The sequence below is a fragment of the Diaphorina citri genome, unplaced genomic scaffold (assembly GCF_000475195.1).
Source record: "Diaphorina citri unplaced genomic scaffold, Diaci psyllid genome assembly version 1.1 scaffold526, whole genome shotgun sequence".
Lineage (NCBI taxonomy): Eukaryota > Metazoa > Arthropoda > Insecta > Hemiptera > Psyllidae > Diaphorina > Diaphorina citri.
This window is the reverse complement of record NW_007377960.1, coordinates 59,187-77,613: the sequence shown is the minus strand read 5'-3', so window position 1 is coordinate 77,613 and position 18,427 is coordinate 59,187. Positions and strand designations below refer to the sequence as shown.

Genomic DNA, 18,427 nt, shown 5'->3' with positions numbered 1-18,427 from the left:
CCATTTAAAAGTAACTCCCTAGATATTTTTTTTTAGGTTTCCTTGTCCCGAAATAGAAGAGAGAAGAAAGATAGGATAGGTGAAAGCCAGCCGTTCCGAGAACGAACGAACCGCTACCCGCCTCGTCACAGCCTTCATGGCCGGGTCGGGAAAAGGAAAAGTGAACAGCGTGCAGCCAGATGGTCACCCATCCGGGTAGCAACCATCAAACATGTTGCTTAACTTTGGTGATCCATCGACAATTGGTGCCTTTGGTGCATTCAAAGTGCTATCACCACTGTCTAATAACAGCAATAAGAGTAGGTAATAAGTGTAATAACTTACTATGATATGTATTGATCAGATATATATTTATGGCTAATAATATGCCATTAATAGCCCTATGGTCCCCTAAGGACCTCAGATTATTACTGGTGATGACTGTAACATTGCCTCATTACTTGCCTATGCCACCTACGCTAGAACGCTAGTCATATGTTATGCCAAACGTGGGCTTTGGTAGCTAAATGCGTATTTTCCTTTCGCAATTTTCATGGTGGTAAATGTGAAAAATGGGGCATTTCCCACCATGGTAAATACGGCATTTTCCACGTACAAAAAATGATCAGCATAATTAGGAGACCATAGACCCAAGAATATGGAAAAATAAAGGAGTGAGAAACTCGTTGTCTCGTTTCAAATTTCTACCTACAAAACATATGTAAAATAAAGGCACGCATCACACACTTAATTTGAAATTTGGAATGCCGACAATTTGTGTGAAATCGTCCCCAAAATAGTCCACAATTAACTGCGGATAGGCCGTAAATTATCTTGGAATGTCCACGCATTTTACCTATCATCTCTACCGGGTCTACTAAGACCACATTTTTGTCTACCTTAAAAATTAATTTCTTCTAATGTGAAGATCTTATCAGTTGAATTGTTGAAATATAGGAATGGAACCATAGACGTAACGTAACTGGTACCTAATGGTAACTATACTGTAGATATATAAGTACAAATGTATAACTTGGGACATAACTTTTGGAGCCTACTTAATTCAAGTAATTCAAGTTCCCGGCTGACTTATGGAATGAAAAACACAGACATAACTTTAAACCAGAGGTATATCTTGAGACATAACTTTTGGAACCTACTTAATTCCATTTTCTGGGTGATTTATGTAGTGAGGTTTCTATGAGGCCGGTTTCGGAATTTGGTACATTCTTTGTATTCTTGCGGTTTGTGTGTAGGTGTGCGGCTTATTTTTTGTTTCGAGGAAAGAATGCCGAAGAAAAAGAAATTGAGGAAAAAATTAAGAAATTCGTTTCTGGACCTATATTTGACGCACAAAGAACCGGTATAGATGAAATATTATAGGATAAGGAAAGTAAAAAGTACTCTCTACAGTACACAAGTACAGAAAGGAAAGTACTCAAAATGACTCGGAAAGTTTAGAAATTGTATTTTAGAAATTGTAGATAGTTCTGGGAAGGACTTACGAAGGGAATGATCCTTTTGTAAGAAAAACCTCAAAGACTGTCTCCCAAGCCTGATTAGAACTGATATACACGTAATGGACACCTTTGAAACCCCCTTTGGTTAGATACACTCCAGAGTAGGTAGTAGGTACGTACCTGATTAATTTTCATAGCGATTACAATAAGTCCAGAAATCAGAAGATAATCCTTTTGGCGTTCGAAGTTAATCCATTACAGCCCCGTATCAAAATTTACACCAAACAACGACATGGAAAACATTTCAATTTCAACAGGAGGTCTAACTTTATATGATTTTACTTATCTTTTATTTATGTAAAAAGCATTGGGAAGTTTAAAATGTAAACTTAATAAACCGTAATTAATACCTATAGAATAAAACAAATTGTTCGTATTAAATATCAAATTTAATTCAACTTTAATTTAGAAAGCCAATAAGCCGATCATCCGATCAACTTGAACTAAAAGTTAATTGGTTGATTATACCTACAAAGTTACCAACATGGATGTAAGTAAATGACTAATATAAAAATTATGAATTATTTATCTACTATCCAAATGCTCAATAATTAATTATTTAAATATGTATAATTATGTAGGGCGGAATCTTCAAAGGCTTATTATTTTATTGAAATCAGACAGAGCACAAAAGTCCACTTCTTTTATCAATGGGTACAAAGTCACAGATGTTATCAATAATAATTAATTAAAGAGTTAGGTAACACACCGAACACCGGACCAATAGGTACTCAGCTGTCATGGTTACCTAACTTGGACTTTAACATCCTGGACTACCAACTATGTCCTACGAATAAGGCGAGCAAGAGAAATTACGCCCGGGTTTAGTAAGTACCTTTATGGCTAATAATATGCCATTAATAGCCCTATGGTCCCCTAAGGACCTCAGATTATTACTGGTGATGACTGTAACATTGCCTCATTGCTTGCCTATATGCCACCTACGCTAGTCATATGTTATGCCAAACGTGGGCTTTGGTAGCTAAATGCGTATTTTCCTTTCGCAATTTTCATGGTGGTAAATCGTAAATGTGAAAAATGGGGCATTTCCCACCATGGTAAATACGGCATTTTCCACGTACAAAAAATGATCAGCATAATTATGAGACCATAGACCCAAGGATAAGGAAAAATAAAGGAGTAAGAAACTCGTTTCAAATTTCTACCTACAAAACATAAAATAAAGGCATCACACACTTAACTGGAAATTTGGAATGCCGACATGCCGACAATCTGTCCGAAATCGTCCCCAAAATAGTCCACAATTAACTGCGGATAGGCCGTAAATTATCTTGGAATGTCCACGCATTTTACCTATCATCTCTACCGGGTCTACTAAGACCACATTTTTGTCTACCTTAAAAATTAATTTCTTCTAATGTGAAGATCTTATCAGTTGAATTGTTGAAATATAGGAATGGAACCATAGACGTAACTGGTAATGGTAACTATACTGTATATATATATATATATACAAGTACAAATGTATAACTTGGGACATAACTTTTGGAGCCTACTGCGGATAGGCCGTAAATTATCTTGGAATGTCCACGCATTTTACCTATCATCTCTACCGGGTCTACTAAGACCACATTTTTGTCTACCTTAAAAATTAATTTCTTCTAATGTGAAGATCTTATCAGTTGAATTGTTGAAATATAGGAATGGAACCATAGACGTAACGTAACTGGTACCTAATGGTAACTATACTGTAGATATATAAGTACAAATGTATAACTTGGGACATAACTTTTGGAGCCTACTTAATTCAAGTAATTCAAGTTCCCGGCTGACTTATGGAATGAAAAACACAGACATAACTTTAAACCAGAGGTATATCTTGAGACATAACTTTTGGAACCTACTTAATTCCATTTTCTGGGTGATTTATGTAGAGACATAACTTTAAACCAGAGGTATATCTTGAGACATAACTTTTGGAACCTACTTAATTCCATTTTCTGGGTGATTTATGTAGTGAGGTTTCTATGAGGCCGGTTTCGGAATTTGGTACATTCTTTGTATTCTTGCGGTTTGTGTGTAGGTGTGCGGCTTATTTTTTGTTTCGAGGAAAGAATGCCGAAGAAAAAGAGAGTTAGGTAACACACCGAACACCGGACCAATAGGTACTCAGCTGTCATGGTTACCTAACTTGGACTTTAACATCCTGGACTACCAATGTCCTACGAATAAGGCGAGCAAGAGAAATTACGCCCGGGTTTAGTAAGTACCTATCTCATGTGCACTTTTTTTACAAATTCGATGTTCTCGGAGACGATGCCGAATATTTATTTAATATTCTTATAATATAAGACTTGCCGATGTTCGATTGCAAATATTTCAACGGGTTACTTTCTGGTGTTCTCGTGTTGACCCAGCACCTAAATGGGAAGTATATTGTGTCTCTTCTCGCCCATCTGATGAGGCATACTACGGGATGGGCATGCTACGACACAGGCCACAAGCGTCTAATGTAGCAGTTGTTCCATTGCTACGAAATAAAACGGCGGTGGAACACTCATCTTTAAAAAAAAAAAAATGCCCAAACAGTCTCCTAGAATGCTCACAGGTAATAATTACAAACGCTGTCGAGGATAGCTCTCAATCAACTGTGTTCAGTCAAGCCTCCTTTCAGGGATCTAGGGGGGACGCGTCCATGACTGATGAGAGGGCTGGACAGGATAGGATGACTGGACGGAAACGTGGACGAAAAGTTCACTTCTAATAAGACACCTGGACTAATACGTCTTCAAAGACCAAAAGACTAGATCTTGTTTTGAAATGAACGATGTGACGTCAGATATTTTCAACGTCTTGAATTACACCGAACACTGTCTGAATCACACAACTCTCTTGGATTCCAGAATGATTCTGGGCTATTTGCTTGTTTTGACACTTCAAAAGAGATCCGAAGGCTCTTAGATGTTGTTTATTTGATTTGTTCACTAGAATTTCGATGGACTTTACTAAATGTGATATAAAGAGATGTTACGGATAGAATGTTCAAAGCCAGTTAAGAAGTGTAGGAAAGTCAACACATATTATTGTCAAGGATAAAACTAATGTACGGATATACCCGGTTAGAAAGTTGCGAATAAAACACTGGGATTTGTAATGATTCGTTATAATCTAAGAGAGGCATGGCGCATTGGCTAAACTTTCAACTTTGAAAACCAGCCTAGTTAGTAGTTAGCTTGGATGGTAGTACGTCTGCCTTGTAAGCGCTAGGTCGAGGGTTCGATTCCCGCTCGGAGCGAATTTTATCCGAAACAGGTGCAGTTCGTTCTCGGACCGGCTGGCTTTCTTCTATCCTGTCTTCCTTTTCTTTTCGCTTTCGGGACGATGACAACAACCAGAGGCGTAGCCCAGATTACCAGATGAATAGAAGAAAATATAGCAGCCCCAAAGGACATTCCCAAAACGGCATTCCAAAAGTTCCGTCACTAAAATTCCCAGAATACCCAACAAGGTACGCAAAATTCAAATATATTGCTTCGAATATCATGCTAATGCAGTTTTACAGCGTTATGCTAAAAACCAATTCGTATAAAGGTCATCCTCATCAGCATTCCAAGAGTATAATTAATCTGATAATTCGTTCTGTGTTAAGGATAATGTCCATTTCATTAAAGGTACCAACCTCAGTGGTGTAGTGGTTGGCGCCGTGGACGAATCTGGAGGTTGGTGGTTCGAGTCCAAGTCAGTCAGTTAGACCTGATAGTGAGTGGCTGGCCTAAAGACGACACGACATTTGTGACAACCCCTCAGGAAAGGACAATTTTTACGCAAGTGATTTGTTTCCTATAACGATGAAGTGCAATAGTATAACGTAGACACGTGCAGCCCAATCTCTCCCTCAGCCTCACACCCATAATCAGTTATTTTTTACTAATAGCAATAATGACCAAATTAATAGCGTCATTAGTCATTATGAATTAATTAATAAGAAGACACTCACAATAACTATTTTTTACTAATAGCAATAATGACCAAATTAATAGCGTCATTAGTCATTATGAATTAATTAATAAGAAGACACTCACAATAACAATAATTCAAACACACAAAACTACAATGGCAATTTAAACACACAAAACTACACTATAACAATTCAGACTACACAAAACAGTACAACTCGTTGGAGTGCTATCAGATAACAACTCTGCATTCCTCAGGAATGAATGGTTCTGACCTTGAACCGTGTCGATGATCTCTGGGAGTCGAACCCTAAGACTAGATGGAGGTGGTTGTACACTATAACAATTCAGACTACACAAAACAGTACAACTCGTTGGAGTGCTATCAGATAACAACTCTGCATTCCTCAGGAATGAATGGGTCTGACCTTGAACCGTGTCGATGATCTCTGGGAGTCGAACCCTACGACTAGATGGAGGTGGTTATTGAGGAGAAGGATTTACTGGAAGCCAAAATATGCAGATGAGAGTCAGCGAATTCGCCAGTGGTGGAGTGGAAGGGGAACAGCGAAACGACAGGTCTGGAACTTTATGAGGTTGGATACTCGGCGAAACTTACAAATGCTGTTACTGTTGTACAATATACTACACTCTCAAGGGCCTGAATATTTCCTAGATGTGTTTGCAGGATACCCTGCAGAAAACTATAGCTATATTTGCAGGTGTTTGCAGGGGTTGGATGGAAGAGAATGCCCTAGGCATTAATCCCGCCCCTGAGTTAGAATTTTTCAATATACTACACTCTCAAGGGCCTGAATATTTCCTAGATGTGTTTGCAGGATACCCTGCAGAAAACTATAGCTATATTTGCAGGTGTTTGCAGTATACCCTGCAAACACAGTACAACACCACAGCACACACTCATTTCCTAGAAATTCCAATGCACAGGACTCGGGTGTATGGTAACTCTTAGGTACCATGTACCTACAAGTATCTTCAGTCAGAGTATCGGCAGTATCGCATTCTCTTTTGAGGACATAAGGGATTTACTAATTCTAGGGACATTCAAGACCTTCCTGGTAAAATATCTTAAAGGCTCACAGCGAAAGAAAAGATCAGTCAGTGGTTATGGTGGGGTCCGAAGTTTAGTAAATACCACTAGTAAATAAATAAATAAATGACTTTTCATTTCTTCGAGACAAAACTCAGGGACGATATAAGTTCTCAGGGGTGAAGCCCCGAGAGCACGAAGCGCGACCTATGAACACCCCGCGAAGCCGCGGGAGCGCGAAGCCGTGGGAGCGCGAAGCGCGACCGCATTCACACCTCAACACACCTAAACAAAGGAGCGCGAAGCGCGACCTCATGTAAAACCCCGCGACCTCATGCACAACCCCGCGAAGCCCCGGGAGCGCGCAGCACGACCGTATACGCAACTCCGCGAAGCGAACGCGGGCGAAGCCTACACCTAAACAAAGGAGCGCGAAGCGCGACCTCATGTAAAACCCCGCGACCTCATGCACAACCCCGCGAAGCCCCGGGAGCGCGCAGCGCGACCGTATACGCAACTCCGCGAAGCGAACGCGGGCGAAGCCACCTGCAACAAATAGAAAACATAAGTGAACATTAGATTACAGTGGTCAGTGATGGTTTAGTTTGGTATTAGACATCATCCAGAAAATCACTGCAACAAATAGAAAACATAAGTGAACATTAGATTACAGTGGTCAGTGATGGTTTAGTTTGGTATTAGACATCATCCAGAAAATCCAAATTCGACTGTATAGTTGGTAGACATCCAGATTCGACGGTATAGGTAAAGGTAGTTGCTAATTGGATCGATTCCCGTCCTGGACGGATTCTCGGAACAGCCAAGGCTGGCTTTCTCCTATCCTGTCTTCCTTCTCTCTTCGGTTTCGGGACGATAAGACCTGAGCAGTTACAGTTCTCTCCATCAAACCTCTTCAAAAAAGTTGAACAACACCTGCCTCGGTGGTGTAGTGAAGATGCGGGGGTAAACCTCAGCCTTTGTATACACATTATAAAGGATTGGAATAGGACGAAAAAGAAACTGAAGGGCAATGCCTTAACAAACAAATATGAAAAGAAATGCAGCACCAAAAGACATGGTGAAAATATGAAATCCTTCAAAAAAGCACACAATCACGAAGGATAATTATACGAATAACTGTGCTCAGAATAAATTAATATGTACATTCCAGATTCGACTATACTATATAGTTGGTAGACATCCAGATTCGACGGTATAGGATCGATTGCCGTCCTGGGCGGATTCTCGGAACAGCCAAGGCTGGCTTTCTCCTATCCTGTCTTCCTTCTCTCTTCGGTTTCGGGACGATAAGACCTGAGCAGTTACAGTTCTCTCCATCAAACCTCTTCAAAAAAGTTGACCAACCTGTGTCTGTCCAATAGAATCAATATGCAACACATGAAATTCATGACCTATTCCATCGGTTCCTGAGGACATGTGTATGCTTCTACTGCTGGAGTAAAGGGACTTTTCAGTCCTATGCGAGCAGTATAAATAAGCACTATTATTATTATTATTATCTGTCCAATAGAATCAATATGCAACACATGAAATTCATGACCTATTCCATCGGTTCCTGAGGACACCAGATTCGACTATACTATATAGTTGGTAGACATCCAGATTCGACGGTATAGGATCGATTGCCGTCCTGGGCGGATTCTCGGAACAGCTAAGGCTGGCTTTCTCCTATCTTGTCTTCCTTCTCTCTTCGGTTTCGGGACGATAAGACCATAGCAGTTACAGTTCTCTCCATCAAACCTCTTCAAAAAAGTTGGACAACCTGTATGTACATTACTTTCCTTATTATAGGATAAGGAAAGTAAAAACAAGTATTGAGCCTATAACTAACTTTGCTAGGACCAGTAACGCTCTTCCTTGGACTTTAACATCCTGGACTACCAACTATGTCCTACGAATAAGGCGAGCAAGAGAAATTACGCCCGGGTTTAGTAAAAGGACCAGTAAAAAAAATGAGCCTAACTTATGACCAGTGATAAAAACTCGATCAAATCAAAATCATAATTTGATCAGCCAATCCAGAACTGGATCGATTATAAGGAACACTTGAGATCACTTCCTTATCGGTATAGAAAGTGATGCTTAGATAAGTTGCCTTGCTAAGTGGACTAGCTCTCAACATACTAAGTCAACCAAGTCTACATAATCTAATAACCTCAGTGCAGACCTTCTGGCAGTTTGAATCGGAAGATCGGTGTAGACTTTTGGCAATCTACCCAGAAAGAATTGGTAACCAACTATATTTATATCCACTTGTAAACAATTTATTTAAACAAGTCTGCAAGTGGAAGGTATGGTAAACTAGTAAACTTGTTTTTAAGCGTAGAGTTTGAAGGTTTAGGTGGATATGATGTGTAATGTGTATAGGTAGTAGATATTTTTACATACATTGGGAGATTGGGACCCTATTGCATTTGGCATGCCATCAGGGTCTTGAAAAAATAGATATTTAAATAGTAAGTAAATATCACGTCATCCAAATTTGATCAAAACAAAATCTACGCAAAAACAACACATAGTAATAAAACTATAAAATGTATGATTATTTTATTTTATACTCTTACACCACTGGCATTTTTTTCAGTGCTGACGCAAGTTCTCAGTCTTGTTTCTCGATCAGCATTTTGATATACTCCTCCAGCTGAGTGAGATAGGTGTCGCCCCTTCTGACGTTGTGTATCTTAAGGAACAGGTCCATCAGCTCTTGTTTGCTGAGCCGGTCATATCGTATGGCACTGCGAGCTGATCCACTTGACTTCTCTTCTTGCTCGTTCAAATTCAGGATGGAGGGCGAGCGGGACTCTTCAATAACGGAGATGATCTTGAGTATCTCGTCCCGGATGTGTTCTTGGGACACCTCGGTTTGGACTTTGGACTTGATGAGGCTCAGAGTGGACGCGTCCATGACTGATGAGAGGGCTGGACAGGATAGGATGACTGGACGGAAACGTGGACGAAAAGTTCACTTCTAATAAGACACCTAGGTCGAATTGGTTAAATTCACCCACTGTTAACTCGAATTTATGGGCTAGGGAATTTTTAATATTTTGTGGTCTGCAAATTTAGGGGTACTTGAGGGTGTAGACTTGAAATTTTTGCAAAAATTTCACACAAGAAACATCTTAAATCTAGCATAGAACACTAGATAATTGTATTATTTTATTTTTAAATTTCTTTTTTATGATCGAAAATTTATTATTGATAAGAAAAAGACATACTCACACTTTACCACAAATTAAATTAACCTAAAATAATTAAATCACACGTTAACGACAGCTCACAATCCACACTTTAACTGAAGAATGAAGAATTAATGAATGAAGAATCATAGTACGACCGGAGAAACATGAATGAAAACGAAAAAAAACGGCGGTGGAACACTCATCTTTAAAAAAAAAAAAATGCCCAAACAGTCTCCTAGAATGCTCACAGGTAATAATTACAAACGCTGTCGAGGATAGCTCTCAATCAACTGTGTTCAGTCAAGCCTCCTTTCAGGGATCTATATGGAGTACAGTGAGTGGTGCATAACTTATTGTCGGGCGTAGCTATATTTCTGATGGCTAACTTGATAGGGTTGTTGACTGGACTATTCTTGCAACCCTTGACTAGACTAACCAAAAGGCAGACAGCGTTTCTCATCATTTAAAAGAAAACATAAATTCGAAGTGACACAAAGGCCTTGACAAAGGGAATTGTAACTGCTAAGGTCCTATCGCCCCGAAATCGTCTGTTCCAAATAGTCGCTAGGGATGAAGTGGAAGGGGACTCAACCGAGAAGTCAACCATGTCCACATAATCTAATAACCACAGACCTTCTGGCAGTTTGAATCGGAAGATCGGTGAAGACAATCTACCCAGAAAGAATTGGTAACCAATTATTTATATCCACTTGTAAACAATTTATTTAAACAAGTCTGCAAGTGGAAGGTATGGTAAACCTGTAAACTTTCCACATAATCTAATAACCACAGACCTTCTGGCAGTTTGAATCGGAAGATCGGTGAAGACAATCTACCCAGAAAGAATTGGTAACCAACTATTTATATCCACTTGTAAACAATTTATTTAAACAAGTCTGCAACTGGAAGGTATGGTAAACCAGTAAACTTGTTTTTAAGCGTAGAGATTGAAGGTTTAGGTGGGTATGATGATGATGTGTATCGGTAGGTAGATATTGTTACATTACCGAACATTGGGAGATTGGGATCCTATTGCATTTGGCATACTTTTTCAGAGTCTTCGAAAAATAAATATTTATGTAAAAAAATATAACGTCACGTCATGAAAATTTGATCAAATAAGTTCTAGGGATCATACTCTCCCTTATCCCCTCTCTGTTCCAAATAGTCGCTAGGGATGAAGTGGAAGGGGACTCAACCGAGAAGTCAACCAAGTCTACACAATCTAATAACCTCAGACTTTCTGGCAGTTTGAATCGGAAAATCGGTGTAGACTTTTGGCAATCTACCCAGAAAGAATTGGTAACCAACTATTTATATCCACTTGTAAACAATTTATTTAAACAAGTCTGCAAGTGGAAGGTATGGTAAACCTGTAAACTTGTTTTTAAGCGTAGAGATTGAAGGTTTAGGTGGATATGATGATGTGTATCGGTAGGTAGATATTTTTACATTACCGAGGCTGTAAACTTGTTTTTAAGCGTAGAGATTGAAGGTTTAGGTGGATATGATGATGTGTATCGGTAGGTAGATATTTTTACATTACCGAGCATTGGGAGATTGGGATCCTATTGCATTTGGCATACTTTTTCAGTCTTCGAAAAATAAATATTTATGTAAAAAAATATAACGTCACGTCATCAAAATTTGATCAAATAAGGTCTACGCCTACGCATAATACACAATACATAGTGATGAAAATATGAATGTATAATTATTTGCTCTTACTCTCACACCACTGGCATTTTCTTCAACGCTGACGGAAGTTCTTAGTCTTGTTTCTCAATCAGCATTTCGATATACTCCTCCAGCTGAGTGAGATAGGTGTCACCCTTGCTGACGTTGTGTATCTTACGGAACAGGTCCATCAGCTCTTGTTTGCTGAGCCGGTCATATCGTATGGCACTGCGTGCGGTTCCACTTGACTTCTCTAACACTTGCTCGTTCAAATTCAGGATGGAGGGCGCGCGGGACTCTTCAATAACGGAGATGATCTTAAGTATCTCGTCCCGGATGTGTTCCCGGGACACCTCGGTTTGGACTTTGGACTTGATGAGGCTCAGAGTGGACGCGTCCATGACTGATGAGAGGGCTGGACAAGATATAGGATGCGTGGACGAAAAGTTCACTTCTAATAAGACACCTGGACTAATACGTCTTCAAAGACCAAAAGACTAGATCTTGTTTTGAAATGAACGATGTGACGTCAGATATTTTCAACGTCTTGAATTACACCGAACACTGTCTGAATCACACAACTCTCTTGGATTCCAGAATGATTCTGAACTCTAAAATCCGCCCCGGGCGGGAATCGAACCCGCGGCCTAGCGCTTACAAGGCAGACGCACTACCAACTAAGCTAACTAGGCTGGCGACTTAAACCTTACATTGGGAATAAAGGGAGAACGGGCTCTAGTCTTGATTTTAAATCATTACTACTTTACGGATAAATGTACAAAGCCAGTTAAAAAGTGTTGGAAAGTCAACACATACCTATTATCAGGGATAAAACTGATATACAGATAAAACGATAAATTATTTATTTTTACTAATTTGATTACACGATAAAACGATAAATACTGTAGTAGAATAAATCACTGGGGAGACTCATATTAATTCGTTATAATCTAAGGGAGGTTTGAATCATTGGCTAAACTTTCATTCAATTTGGAAATAATTACAATTTCTAGCTCTTTTAATAATAATTTCTGTGTTGACGCACCATAATAAATTGAAAAAATAATTTCTGTGCTTGTAAGCGCTAGGTCGCGGGTCGATTCCCACCCAGGGCTAATTTTATCTGAAACAGATAATGTTCGTTCTCGGAACGGCTTTTCTTCTATCCTGTCTTTCAATTCTCTTCATTTTCGAGACAATGAGACTTCAACAGTTACAGTTCCCTCGATCATACCTCTTTAAACAACCAGAGGCGTAGCCCAGATTACCAGATGAAAAGAATAAAATACCAGCGCCCGTAGGACATTCCCAAAATACCATTCCAAATTCCATGGTGGTGTTCTTGTTGTTGGTGTTGTTGACAACAACAACAACCACAACCACAACAACAACAACCACCACCACCACCACCACCACCAACATGTCTATCCAAAGATGGCAAGTTTTTTTGATTGATTCCACGCCAAGGTCAAATATGTAATGAATGTAAAGGCCGGTAAGAAAGGGCACCATAATAAATTGAAAAAATAATTTCTGTGCTTGTAAGCGCTAGGTCGCGGGTCGATTCCCACCCAGGGCTAATTTTATCTGAAATTAGTTGCAACAACAACAACAACATGTCTATCCAAAGGTGGCAAGTTTTTTTGATTGATTACACGCCAAGGTCAAATATGTAATGAATGTAAAGGCCGGTAAGAAAGTTTACGTGTAACAAGCTCCATTCCAATTGGCTAGACAGAAACCAAGTTGCGGCAACAACGGATTGAAGAGTTTTCCCCCTGAAGTTATGTTTCTGACTGACTGACTTTTGAGGGAATATCATCACCCTTTGGAGAAACTGCCATCCCAAGTTGAAAGCCAATTTCTTGGTCCGCAAGAAAGGTTACGTGTAACAAGCTCCATTCCAATTGGCTAGACAGAAACCAAGTTGCGGCAACAACGGATTGAAGAGTTTTCCCCCTTAAGTTATGTTTCTTTTGAGGGAATATCATCACCCTTTGGAGAAACTGCCATCCCAAGTTGAAAGCCAATTTGTTGGTCCTTAAGACACTGATTCTAGGAAACATGTGCCATCCTTTTGAGTAACTGCCATCTCTCGTTGGAAACCAATTTCCTACCAAGTATGTAATTCTTAAGACTCTGGATTCTAGGAAACACGCCTGCGGCGCCTTAAGACACTGATTCTAGGAAACATGTGCCATCCTTTTGAGTAACTGCCATCTCTCGTTGGAAACCAATTTCCTACCAAGTATGTAGTTCTTAAGACTCTGGATTCTAGGAAACACGCCTGCGGCACCTAACCGGAAGGGCGAGAGAGTTTTTATAACTACATCTACATCTGAGATAGGAATTATATTTATTTCATGTCTTTGTTTTCTAATAACAACTCTGAATAGCTTGTGTCTCTATCATTAGGATGTCTGTTGAGACGGCCGTGAGTGTTTGGTTCTGAGGTCTTCTAATGAGACGTGATTAGTTCTTGGAACCAGGATATTCAGGATTCACTTGGAGTATTTGGCCCTACACAGATCTACCAGGGTTCACAAGAATCACATGTTATTGGAGTACTTGGTTTTAAGCTGTGTCCACACTGTCCACATATAGTCGACGCCGTCGATCGACGAGGTAAGATAGGAATTATATTTATTTCATGTCTTTGTTTTCTAATAACAACTCTGAATAGCTTGTGTCTCTATCATTAGGATGTCTGTTGAGATGGCCGTGAGTGTTTGGTTCTGAGGTCTTCTAATGAGACGTGATTAGTTCTTGGAATCAGGATATTCAGGATTCACTTGGAGTATTTGGCCCTACAAAGATCTATCAGGGTTCACAAGAATCACATGTTATTGGAGTACTTGGTCTTAAGCTGTGTCCACACTGTCCACATATAGTCGACGCCGTCGATCGACGAGGTGAATCTGTGTTATCGTGTACGGTTTCAGTGGACGTCGATCGACCAACGGCGCGGCGTCTACTGTGTGGCTGTGGACACAGCTCCTATCAGGAATACTCGCGACGAGGTGAATCTGTGTTATCGTGTACGGTTTCAGTGGGCGTCGATCGACCAACGGCGCGGCGTCTACTATATGTGTGGCTATGGACACAGCTCAACACGGTTCCTATCAGGAATATAATATCAGGATTCACAATTTTTGCTCAAAAATCTAGTCAGTTTTACTCAAAGATTTGGTCAGTTTTGATCAAAGATCTAGTCGGGTTCTGCTCATGATCTACCTAGTTAGTTTTGATCATGAGTCAGTTCTACTCATAGATGTAGTTAGTTCTACTTGGATCTACTATCAGGAATATAATATCAGGATTCACAATTTTTGCTCAAAAATCTAGTCAGTTTTACTCAAAGATTTGGTCAGTTTTGATCAAAGATCTAGTCGGGTTCTGCTCATGATCTACCTAGTTAGTTTTGATCATGAGTCAGTTCTACTCTTAGATGTAGTAAGTTCTGCTTGGATCTGGTCACAAGTCAGTAACAAATTCCTCTCCTAAACGGCACTTACCGATGTGGTTATACGTGCGACTCTTTTGGTTTTGTGCTTTTAAAAGTAAAAGTTTCCAACAGTTCCGCCCGGAGCGTTCTAAACCAGAGGTCGTAGCGTGATCGTGACCTGCTTTTCCTTCCAATGCAACTTGCAGCAAGCCAATCGAGCTAACCGAACGCCATTTTGCAAAATTTGCCACTCTTGGTAATAGTGCGATTAGCCTCTTAAGGACTGGTAGCCTCATTTGAGTACAGAGTAATAAATACACTCTTACTCGTAAATGGGAGTCAGAGTACTGAGTAATACATGCTTATTGCTTATATGGGAAAAAGAGTAACAGTACATGCTTATTGCTTATATGGGAAAAAGAGTAACAAACAGTACATGCTAATTGCTTATATGGGAATCGAATGAATTAATGATGACATTAGGGATATTTTTCTTTTCAATGCCTAGCCAAATTAGGGGATTTGAAAGCATAGTCAATTTTGCGTTGGTGTCAGGCATTTTCTACAGTCATCTCTATCTAAGTTTATATTGGGTTGGAAACGCGCCATCTTGTAAGCAAACATTCTTAAAACAAACTGGGTCCTGGGCCCTTTGGATCCTAAAGTTCACTGAACTTATAGTCCACATGAAATACAGTGATTTTTTTCCGCTATAACCTATGGCAATGCGGGGATTTGGGGATAAAACCCCTATTGATCAATCGCTTAGCTATGCGCCATTGCCCCTCGAGACTCTGAAGAGGTTGGGTAGAAGTTACTCACTTCTAAGTAATAAACGTATTTTGCCAATAAGTGAATCTGAGTTGAGGTATATGGATAAAAGTTGCTCATTTGACGAAGAATCGTGCCTCGATGAATATTGAGCATGGAGAGGAGTTGTGGTATATCAATTTCATTATTGAACATCAATTCATCCATGGATCATGTGGCAGGGGAATTGATAAGTTTTCTAGATTTCTTGAATACTTGGGAGATATGAGCACTAGAACCATTTGAATTATCACTAGAACTTACTGTGATCATTTGATCAATGTGGTCAGAAGCAGCATTTGATAATTTGCGAGAAACAGATTTTCAACAGCTTATAAATCATGTGCCGAGTCTTTTCTTTGGGATTCCAGCATTTTCAACCAGTTCTTTAAGTCACAAGGTTGAGTCTCGTGAAAAACCACTGGCGTCCAGTAGCACTTAGTTGGTATTTTTCAACTGGATTTGTAGATGTACAGAAGTGCATTTTGTTCAGATGGATTGGAATTTTACTGAACGCCAGTGGTGCTTATACGAGGCCAGTAGCTGGACTGTCTACTGGCCGGCTGAAGGCCATTAATTAGATGTCAACATTACAAATAATAAATCCCTTTTGTCGTCGAGCAGTCCCTTCATCCACCTCAAGTAGATTTCAATGTCCCTATGAAAAATCTGAACATGGTCCCAGGGGGACTTTAAACAGGTAGTACACCAGCCTGGTGGTTGCTAAAGAAATAGCAAAGGTTCAGTCCGAAGGGCGTCCACTCTTGAAATTTTGTAGCCATAACCAAAAATCGGCCCAAAACCGACCACCCTAGGGCTGATTGAGGTCTGACGAAAGAACGCCGACCCCGTCTGAACACGAGAAAAGGTGAAGAATTACATTACTTTCCTTTCTATAGGATAGGGAATGTAAAAAGAAGAAGATGAAAATTTGAAGAACGAATTCAGCGATCTTTCTCCTTTACACCAGAGTTCAAAGTCAGTCTCACATCACCAACTTGTACACACGCTGGTTTCAGATCATCCGATGCTTCAATGCGGTGCGAATAGCCTGGAGCGATCTATGACGTCACAGAGGTGATTCGCAGGTCAAAGTTTTGTTGCAAAGAACTCCACCAAGCATAAGAAGAAACTTGTTCGTAATATTGTTGTAATATGAATCCTCATCCTCTGATGTTGGAGTTTAGATAGTGACCTCTTTGTACCAAATGTAGACTTCCATGTAACTCGTGTGAGATAGAATCGAATAGAAAGGTAAACTTTTTCTTAAAGGGGCTTAACGTTTACTTGACTTTGGTGACAAGGGTTTTACCCCCAATTCGGAGACAAGCTATCCGCCTCCTGGACCCTTCACATTAATATCACCCAGAAGGAGTAAAAGCGAGCAGCATACGATAAAAGACAGCAGCACAAGATAGCCCAGATGATCAACCATAGGTCAGTGGTCATCCATTCGGGTACCAACTACGAGCAACATTAAACGTTGCTTAAATTCAGTGATTCATTGGGGACTGATTGATCAACTGATACACTCAACGTGCTTTCGGCGGCACTCCGGTTACTTCGTGCACTGAAGAGGCCGCTCTTGCTGCACGGAATTAAAATCTACATACATTGTATGTAATCTACATACATTGTATGTAATCTACGTGCAGAATTCTGACATTTGTTACGTCCCCATAACTTACCACGTGTGAGACTCCTGTGTATCTTATTATATTATCAACATAGTGAGCAGGATAACTTACCTGAAACATAAACAGAAAATACAGTGGTAAGTAAATGAAGAATATAACATGATAGTACAATTTGAACATAATGGACCGGGAGCTAGGGAAAATTACCGTATAAGATACAATTTTTTCGACCTGTCGATTTTCCGAAGAGGTGAATAAAAACAGACAGTCGAAGTTTTAGTGGACAAACCGGGGGATTTTCCCCCAATAAAGAAAGCCATTTGAAAAGGGCCACGGATTTACCTCTTGAGGTTAAACAAGTGACCACTTAACTACCGAAGCAGGTTAATCAAATCATAGAGATCTATCATTATTGTGTCAACCACAAACACTGGTATTATTGGTTCCTTAGTTAATTCTACGTAAGCATCATTAATTCTAAGCTGTAAGCCCCATTATCGTATTAGATACGGGACAGTAAATTCTGGACAGAAACGAATTATCTGTTTTAATTTTTTAACTTGTTTATTTTTATGTCTTTCAATATCATTATCTAAATCTTCATCAACTGAAACATCAGGACCATGTATGTTAGAACGTTCTCTGTACAATAGATGTAGGTATAGTGTTGGTACGTTCGTATTCGTAGGACCTCATGTATATCATGGTATGATAGACTTGTATTCATAAACAACGATCCAAGCTCGTTCCTAGCTCACAGGTGTGCTGGTCTCACCTTTGTGATATTGAATATTAAAATCAGATAGAATGTGCTTCCTCTTGGAACATCAATTCTGAAGAGGGGAGCCTTGTGTCTTTGTCAACTTCACACTTGGCATTGGAGTCTTGTGTCTTTGTCAACTTCACACTTGGCATTGCTCAGAAAGTAAAGCTGGTTCGATGACTTCTTTTACACACGCCTAACGTCATTACGTCACTGTAGAACTCCTAAGCTTTTTATGAAGGGGGTTTTACCCTCCATTTGGCGATATGCTACCGCCTCGCCTCCTCACATGGGTGAGGTTACCCAGCTGGGAAAAGTCAGCACTCGATTCCCCACAAGGTAACCCATCTTGGAATTTTTAATTTTTGATCAAGATAACTCCCATATTTATGGCGAAAAGACTCATACACGAAAAGACTCATTTT

The 18,427-nt window shown here is 39.8% G+C and overlaps 1 protein-coding gene across 2 annotated transcripts; it reads right to left on the bottom strand.

Annotated features, from left to right (window-relative positions):
* Positions 1 to 9,007: 9,007 nt before the first annotated feature.
* LOC103509755 lies at positions 9,008 to 12,284 on the bottom strand. 2 transcript variants are annotated; one of them, XM_008474383.2, is made up of 2 exons: positions 12,164 to 12,284; positions 9,008 to 9,425 (listed from the first exon to the last, which is right to left on the bottom strand). In XM_008474383.2, exon 2 carries the CDS (start codon positions 9,391 to 9,393, stop codon positions 9,088 to 9,090), a length of 306 nt encoding a protein of 101 aa, XP_008472605.1. In that variant the 5' UTR covers positions 9,394 to 9,425; positions 12,164 to 12,284; the 3' UTR covers positions 9,008 to 9,087. The 2 variants fall into 2 exon arrangements, with proteins under 2 accessions (XP_008472605.1, XP_008472604.1); XM_008474382.2 differs by lacking the exon at positions 12,164 to 12,284 and adding an exon at positions 11,814 to 11,952 and having other exon boundaries at positions 9,008 to 9,468.
* Between the last annotated feature and the right edge of the window lie 6,143 nt (positions 12,285 to 18,427).

What these genes read in the sequence shown, in the direction of transcription:
- LOC103509755 (XM_008474383.2), bottom strand. Translation starts at nt 9,393, where the DNA reads ATGGACGCGTCCACTCTGAGCCTCATCAAGTCCAAAGTCCAAACCGAG.